The sequence below is a fragment of the Sinocyclocheilus anshuiensis genome, unplaced genomic scaffold (assembly GCF_001515605.1).
Source record: "Sinocyclocheilus anshuiensis isolate Anshui unplaced genomic scaffold, SAMN03320099.WGS_v1.1 scaffold366, whole genome shotgun sequence".
NCBI lineage: Eukaryota > Metazoa > Chordata > Actinopteri > Cypriniformes > Cyprinidae > Sinocyclocheilus > Sinocyclocheilus anshuiensis.
Genome location: NW_015547673.1, coordinates 751,137 through 760,405, shown reverse-complemented (window position 1 = coordinate 760,405; position 9,269 = coordinate 751,137). Strand labels below are relative to the sequence as shown.

Here is a 9,269-nt window from a genome sequence, read left to right as displayed (position 1 = left end):
TGTGTGATCTATTCTAAATTCTCTTGCTCATTATACACAGTACGCAAAATAAACAGTACATTTTACTACTATAATAATGATTTAGACTAGCAAAACCTGGATACTGTCATGTAAAATGTTAGCGTTAACATAAAAAGGTTGATATTGGTGACATTAAATTGGCTGCGCTAGGACCGCGCGGCCCCGGGAGAGGAATGTGCGCACTGAGGCTGGAGCTGAATGTGAGTGTGACAGGATGGCAGAGGAAAAGCGCCAGAGTCCTGGAATTAAGATCTGGACCGTTATTCAGTCAGACTGCGACTGACACCACACGGACCCTGGAGCGCCCCGGAGCCGCAGCGCGTCATGTTTGCTGATGCGCGACCGGAACTTTATGACAAATCACATTGAATTTTGTGAAATACTCCGAGGAAAAGTATGGACAACAGCTGCTTTGAGGGATCGTAATTGCGCTGCGCTCAAAAGCACACGAGTAACAACTTAACTTACCTTTAGAAAAGCGACAAAGTGACATTTCTGCGCGTCGTTTGTTTGCGCTCGTCACATGCGTACAGTTTTTAAGGTGCTACAAAATTCTACTTTCATTTGGGACATGGAGGAAAGAAAATTCATGATGGAAAAAAATATGACATGATGGATGCATTTTACTGCATCAGTGACAGGAGTGCTGTCATGTTTTAACAGAAGTGAGAGTGTTCTAACCTGTCTAACGTGGTGACCTATCTATTCATACTTGGAAAGGAGTAACTAGTCTTCATTACTGTCTTTCTCTTCACTGATACTTTAAGTTATTATCAGCCAGATAAAATTGTGCCCTGATGTCATGGGCTGACCTGGGACCGCGCAGCTGATAGTGTGGGGGACAATGTCGGGACCCTGCGTCCGCATCCCGTTTTGGGTTCGTGTGTTTCTCCTGCTGCTGCTTCACAGAGTCTCTGCGGGCTGTCCGGAGCTCCTTTCCAGCGGCTGCAGCTGCGCAGAGGACCGCGGTAAAGCTCACGCTGCGCCCGGGGCGCGGAGGAAAGTGAGCTGCGTTGGGAAGGAGCTGACTGAAACGCCCGAAATCAGTCTGCTTCCCAACAGAACCGTCTCTCTGTGAGTATTTCATTCATGTTCACTCTTTAGCAACACTTTGTCAGTGTTATAGCCTACACATTTCACGAAAACAATAAATTGGCTACTCAACTACAATGATATTACCAAGTCAATATAATTATATTAAGCTCATGTTTGTGTTACATTTGTGACCTAAATCTTCATGACATGCTTTGTGCAGCAAATTATAACTGGGTTTGTAGTAGTATGTGTGTCGTTGTTTGAGAATATCATCTTATAACTAAACTAAAATTCTCCAAAAAACACGTTTCAAGTAATCGATTTCAGACAACTCTTTGAAGATGCAGGACTTTAGCAAATGAGATTGCATGAATGATTGATAGCGCAGTGCTCTACAATAACATGTATCACTGATATGGCATTGATTAGACAGTGTATGTCTAGCATCTACCATAAAATCAGTAGTTGTGACAGCAACAGTGGGCATAATGATTTAAACTGGCATTACAAGACCGATAAAGACAAAGTTCAGACACTTTTCGGTGACTACAAGATCTTAATGGACAGCAGCTTTGAGCAGCTGTCAAAATGTAACTCTATATGGGGAGTCCAGGGTTAACTGTAACCATTTATCTTCACAACTCATTGATTAATACAAATATATGCACCATCTTTTGGTATAAGAAACATTTGCAGTAAAATTATTATTCTTACAATGAGAAAGACTAGATCATAATATCACATTTTATTCAGGCATTTCGATTATTAACAGTTGTAGCCCTTATTTTTATAATCTAAAAATGAATGATTAACTGTTCTGTCAAATAAGAGCACATCTCAGTGCAATACAGTTGCTGTAATGCATTCATGTTGCACTGATTCTTTTAAATGTCAATAATAATATTTGTTTAAAGCACAACTGATTCTTTGATGAAATAATTACATTTTTCACTTCATTCATACAGTGTGTATTTCATAACTAGTTTTACAGTTGGCCAACCTCACAGCCATAATACAATATTTTATGGTAACTGTGCTGTTACAACTTTTGACTAACATTAATAGATAAAGTATAGGATGAAGGAAAGATATAGGTGGAATTCAAAAGCACTGGAATGTTAGACATAAAAAGAAAAAAATATTAGACATTTAATGTCATGTAAACAATGTAGACACATTGTTTACATACTGTACTACCAGCTCATTGCTCCTTTACCTGTATTTTCCTTCAGCAAAAGATAAGAGATGATGTAAGAATTATGAGCAGGCTGAAGCACCGAAGAGGAGCTTATTGCAGAACTCAACGCTGTCGTATTGTCAAAACCCTCACATTTTACACATACCTTTCATTCAAAAGCAAAGGAGATGTGCTTCATGCACGCATCCCTCCCACCCCATACACACACACCCTCAAGCTTTCAGCTGACTTGACCATGCCAAAGGAGAATAAAAAGAAACACATTTCACCTCCCCGCCCCCCCGTGCACTTTAATGGCCGTCCGTCTCCTTCCTTTCCTAGTACTGTAATATCCCAGTCTGTTCATAATGGACCATATTCGTGTTGTCTGAGCAGGAAGGAAGCTAAACCCACTCTAAAGTGTGGCTTTATCTAGTTATGACCTATTGTGTTATTACTTGTTAGTTTTGATGACTATTATAGTACTGAAGAGCAGGTTTGTGGGTGTTTGGGCGCCCGTACAAAATACTTGTCGGACAAAGTATGCACTTAATCCGGGTGTGAGACAAGAGAGATCAGTCTAGAGCTACATGTATTTGTTTTGGTGAGGAGAGCGCTATTTTTCATCTGTTTCTTGACGCCCGTGCAGCCGTCCAACGTCTCTGATAGTATCTGCCTGAAAATTGGTGCGGAAAAGCAGGAATTAGACACTCGTCGCTTCAGAACTCTTGCCTTCCCATAATGCCCTTCTGCTCCCCTTCCCAGCGGGAGCAGAATTCACCTGCACATGGCTGTTGTAAAAACATAAACATTAAAAGTGCTCGAAACGCCGCGAACAAGCTCAGGAGAGGAGTATGCAGCCAGGGGATTGGTCCCCTCAGAGGAGGAGGCCCAGGGTAGCCAGGACTCCATTTAAAGAGACTAGTGGTTCTGCTTAATAACCGCTCACATCTGCTCAACACATTGCCTCTGCGAAACCAGAGGAAATGGACTGAAAAAAGATAGGAAGGGGCAAAAGTAGGCTGCAAGGCATGTACTGAACCATGGGCTAACTGTATTGTTGCATCCCTGTCAAGAACACCTACTGTTATTAGTACTTTAACTGTTATTTAGTTATTTATTACTGTTAGTGTTAAATTATTGTAGTTGGGTTAGGTGGCTTAGGTTTTATTGTGAACTTGTTATGTAAATTTGTTGTGTTTTGTATTTACTTAAATGTATATATTTCATTATACTTTAAACTTTTAATATAATGTATAATTTAAAGATTTATTTTCCAATAAGAAAGTTATTCTTTAATGTCATCCACCATCGTTTTGTGGCTTTATTTTTATTTTTTTAAGTATCGGTTCAGACACCGGTACCTTTTTAAAAGTATCTATTTGGTACCGGTATCATAATAAACCCAAACGATACCCAACCCAATACTCTGGTATATTTTATATATTGGCAAAGGGACAGCCCAGCTTGGAAAATTATTCGTTTTTCACATATCTCGTAGGTAAACATGTGAAAATGTCTCTTTTACACTCAACTAATTGCGTCGAAGAAAACTCTTGAATATCATTTTTACTTCCTAACCAGTTTCACATGTGCAATTAAATGCTGGATTTCAAAATGTTTGCGCTGGTGAACTTCACAAAAGTTTTGAAATCCAGCATGTAATTGCTCATGTGAAACGCTCATTGTGTCCTGGTGGACTGTTGAAGACCGTCACACACATGGCTCCCGGGCATCCAGTAGAAGCCAACCAATGGGATTTAGACTTCTGATTTTGCAAAAATGCTTTCGGTTTAGTGTGCAATATGCATCAGATGTTTAGGGAACAAAGTGTGAGCGATCCATAGGCGTTATGTCTAAAGCTGAGACTATTTGGCTATTGATTAATACTGTACTGCCTGAAAATATTACATTTATTATATTTTGTGAATCCAAACACACCATGGAATAACAAGCCCCCCTGAATGGTTCACAACAAAACCAGGAATATTCATTCATTTTGATTCCATTTTTTTATGTCAGTTTTGATTTCATGTTGCAGAATCTCAAGAACTTATAGGCTCATGCACATTAAAAATGTGTTTGAAGTTACAAAGAGGGTTTGTTACTAAACCTGAAAAACTACACACATTAGCTATCATACATCATTCTGATATGATGATTTGCTGCTCCTAAAACATTTCCTATTATTATCAATCTTTAAAACAGTTGTGCTTCTTCATATGTTTGTGGAAACTATGATACACTACCATTCAAAGGTGCGTTTTTTATATAAGAAGAAAATAATACTTTAAGCAAGCATGCATTAAACTGATCAAAAGTAACAGTGAATGCATTTATAATGTTATAAATGATTTATATTCCATTTAATGCTGTTCTTTTGAACGTTCTATTCAAAGAATCCTGACAAAAAAAAAATTTTCACAAAAATTTCCACAAAAATATGACAACAAAAACTATTGACAATAACAACCATTATTAATTACTAAGCAACGATAATAATTGATAAGCATATTACAATGAAATCTGAAGGATAATGTGACACTGAAGACTGGAGTAATGGCTGATGAAAATTCAACTTTGCATCACAGGAATAAATGACATTTTACACTATATTACAATAGAAAACAGCTCTTCTAAATTGTAACAATATTTCACAATATTAGCGGTTTTACTGTTTTTTTATCAAATAAATGCAGCCTTTAAAGGGGTCACAAAACACAGCGTCACACACGGCGGGCTAGAGTGAGCGGAGGCCGTAGACAGGAGGCCTAGAGTGAGCGGCGGCCGGCAGCTTAGAGTGAATGGCGCGGCCGGCGGATTCGACGAGGGAGTGTCCGGTGAGCTTGCGGCAACCACATGTGGCGACCCTGGGCTGGACTCCCCTTCGTCCACGGTGAAAGCCGATCCGGCGATCCACAGCGCGAAGTTGATGTATTTCCTCAGCGACCAGCACGGATCAGCTCTAGGCATGACAAAGCGGATATCGTCCTCTTTTGGAAGACCAAACAAAGTAGTTTCGCTTTCACAATGAAACACACAGAACACAAACACACACGCGTCTTCACGACATGGCAGCAGCAACAATACTACAGCGAGAATAAAAGTTACGCCTTCTTTCTTTGCGTGAACATTTGGGCGGCGTTATGCAAATCTTCCCACATAGTGACGTAGATATGTGGGGTGTGTTAGAACGAGCCATTTTAGGAGGGCGTGGTTGACTCTTAACTTTTATAAAGAATATCTCTTTGGATTTGAGACTTTAGTCTTTGCAACTTTACAGATCTTCTTTATGCACCAAGAGCTTGTAACACTCCAAAGAAAAAGGAAAAATTGAAATCATATGACCCCTTTAATGCAGATTTAAAAAAATTCTTAATTCCTCCAAACTTTTGTTAGTGTATATAAACACACACATTTGTAAACACTCATGTATGCACTCTCATGAAGCAATACCCACACAAATAACCAGATAAACAAACATTCAACTAAAATTACTTTTCTTCACCCCCTTGACTCCATCTCATTCTTTCGTCTTCTTTCCTTTCCTTCATCTCTACCTCTACCTCTATTTCACACTTTCCACTTCTTTACCTCCTCTCTCTCCCTTCTTTCTCTGTCTTGGTCTCCCTCCCCCTCTATCAACTCAGTCACTGTGCAGCCGCACATAATTAGCTCTAAACAGCGCACTGCTCTCCCCCACATCTGGAAAGAGTTTAGGCATGGCAGTTTCCTACCAGGACAGCTAAATATTTAGGTTCAGACTCACTGTGTATGGATGAACTCATGATAGAGGGGTGGAGAAAGAGAGCGAGAGGAAAGAGGGGGCGCGTTTGCGCAGAGAGGGGGAGAAAGTGGAACAATGGCCGTTTATGGTAAATATATTGGGCTTTATACCACAAAGTAGCACCAAATTACTTGTATATGCCAACGGTATACGCTAATGCAGAGAGGATTTATGAGTAATTTGGGATGTAATGGAAACCTGGAGAAGGCTGACGTGTGGAACGGCATCAAACAACACAAATGCACACACGCACAAAGAGCAATCAGTTACCCTGCAGAGGTCAAAGCAGTTAAACTCTAATACAGAGGTGTAGCCACAAATCCTCTGCAGCGCTGCTTGACAAACAACTAGAAGCAGCCAATGAAATGCTCTCGCTGAACAAACCGCATCTCTCCTGCTCCTAACAGAGCACTTTGGGTGATTTACAGTTTTAAATATATTTGAAAGAAGGGCAGAGGCGAAGCATGGGGAGTAAAGAAAGAGAAGAATCAGTCGGAGCTGTGGCCTAGCGGTTAGCACACGTGCTCCGACACATTGAGCTCTGGGGCTCAAGTTTAAATCCAACTCATGTTATGTCCCGATACCGCCCGCGTCTTCTTATCAGTATTCGCTGTGCTCTCTCTAATACAGACTGTCAATAAAATATCGGTTAATATTTCACAATATTACTGTTTTGACAAAATAAATGCAGCCTTGATGAACATATGACACTTCTTTAAAAAACATCACAATTATTACTGATCCCAAACATTTAAACGATTGCTAAAGCATGATTTGGACTTAAGTGTGTAATCTGCACCGCCACTATTCACTGATTCATTCAGGCTACGTTCTATGGATGAACAATAAGGAAGGAGAATACGATTTGGGGTAATTACTGAGGTCACTCCCCACATTTTCCATCTCCACCAATCAGATTAAGGGATGCCATCTGCTTATCTAACTTAATCAGCTGAGGAATGCCAGATGTTGTGTTGCAGGCCTGCAGCTGGTCCAAGAGATAACCTTTACCAAAATGACTGACCCCAGAAATCACATTCTGACCTCTTGAGGCTGTCTGTTTAGCTGGAGTTGGTCAGATCACAGAACACACGGTCACTTATTTACGGTTGGAGCTAAAATTATTGTAACAATGATTTTCTCAGTGTCAAATTACTCTGAAACAAGAATGCATATGATATACAGTACTGAGATATCAATGAATATTCTTTTGTGTGACTACCAAAACACTGATTGCACTATCCATAATTCCCCTTCTCTTCCTGGCACAGAGACTGTATAGGGTGAAAGAAGCAGACAACTCATAGAAAAATGAATGGGATAAATCATATTGCTTAATTTAATCAAGTCCACTTTCACTCGAAAATTTACATACAGTACATCATGAAATGATATGCAGTGACAATGTATTTTTGTTTGGGATAACTCTGGTTCCCTTTGACAAAAAAAACTATAGTTTTTTTTCTTTTGGATTATTGCAGAAAATAAGCTCTGTGACCAACAAAAGTTTATGACTCTTACATGTTTTTTTTCATCATGACAATCCTCACAAATTAACAAAACGTTGATGAATTTTGAAGTCTTAACACAATCATCAGAAGTAAAAAGCTAAAAGTGTAGAAACAGTAGAATCAGTTTAGAAATTTCAATCATTTTCTGTGTGATTTGCTAAACCTGTGACAGCATTACTGTCAGATTTGATCTCTGATTTGAAATATGAAATCTTAACAAGCAGTTTCCCATTCAAGCAGATAGGAGCAATAAAAGTTGCCAAGATGGCCACAGAGTAAACTGAATTTCCTCATAGTGGCTTTGGCACCAATCACCTCTACTAGAACTATTTTATACCAACTTTGAACATTTTGTCCTGGTGAGATAAAGAGTAGCAGGGGAGATGAGTGAGAAAGAGGCAGACGATGATACCCAGAGTGCACCTGGGATGCTGTTGGGACAATCACAAGGAATGTCCGTGAAAACAACAGCATCGATGCAACATCGAATATTCTGCATCTAGAAAGACAACATGCAATCCTGAGAAACAGTCAGATCAACTACCTTGAAAAACACCCAACTAAACTAGTGCTGAGTGCAGCATTTTCATTAACAGTTGCTCATTTTCCCTTCAGGGGGCAGGAGACTATGAATACTTTACTTCTAACACACAAAGACTCATAAAAGTGCCACACGGTGTGTTTTCCACATGTTCGGAAAACAAATAAACGATGTTAAGAGGTACAAAAGCTCGTGTGAGTTCTGTCGCCTGCCACCCAAACCACGGTTTTCGGTTCTGTTCGATTTAGTTCTGATGGCTTGGCACATCAAAGTGTTTTTTTGCGGTTTGCGATTTAAAATGTGATTTTTAAAACAAAGTAACAAAAAACTAAATCCTGTGCACTGAAGTAAAACAATGGATTATCATCTACTTTAAATTTTGAGAGAAGTATTATTTTTCCTATTTTTTACCCAAAAATGATGGAGTGGCCATTATTGACCACTATAAACAGATTTAATGTATGTTTCATTCATACAGGAATAGAACTGATGATGCTCCAGGAAATCCCTAATATGGACAAAAACATCCAGCTATAGCTGTAACTGAATATATAGCTGCAAATATATAGTTTAACTGTGTTCTTCAAGCCTTCTCGGGTATTTTCATAATAATTAGGTATATTTATAATCCATTGCCATAGCCTTTTTTACAGTATAGAACATATTTTCTGCCTCATTCTGTGAGAAGAAGGCACATCAGATCACAAAAGGAAGCATTTGACTGATGTTGGGGAGTAAAAACATGTCATAATGTTCTCTTTTGTTGGACAACAGGTTTAGAAACGCTTCTCATTACAAGTCATTACAAGGGAGGTTAGCTTTAGGTATTTAACTTAAAGTCCCCCTGTAGTGAAAATCAAGTTTTTTATGTTGTTTATTTGTCTATGTGATGTTTTTAATATGCTTTTAGACAAACCATGTGCCAATCCATTAATCAACACCATTGAGTATTTTCTCCTTAAAATTGTAGTTTCCCAATGGCAGTTCCGTGGTTTGAAACAGCCCTTGGTTTGCTACGTCACAATCCAATAACCAATCACGTCAAGGGATAGATTCCTATCACTAGCATGCAAAATATACCAATACCAGCACAAAACCAAAAATAAATTAGAGCAAAAAACCCATGAAGCTGTGATTTAATGTGAATTTAGAACCGCTAACTTGCATTATAACCCGTGGCAACAGTGTAAAAGTAGC

At 39.1% G+C, this 9,269-nt stretch overlaps 1 protein-coding gene across 1 annotated transcript in view; it reads left to right on the top strand.

The window, feature by feature from the left end:
• Window positions 1–300: 300 nt before the first annotated feature.
• Window positions 301–9,269, top strand: part of adgra2 (adhesion G protein-coupled receptor A2) — a 74,480-nt gene continuing 65,511 nt past the window's right edge. The window contains exon 1 of the mRNA XM_016505243.1: window positions 301–1,095. Coding sequence (XP_016360729.1) covers window positions 866–1,095 — 230 coding nt within the window. The 5' untranslated portion in view covers window positions 301–865. The remainder of the gene's footprint in view (window positions 1,096–9,269) is intronic.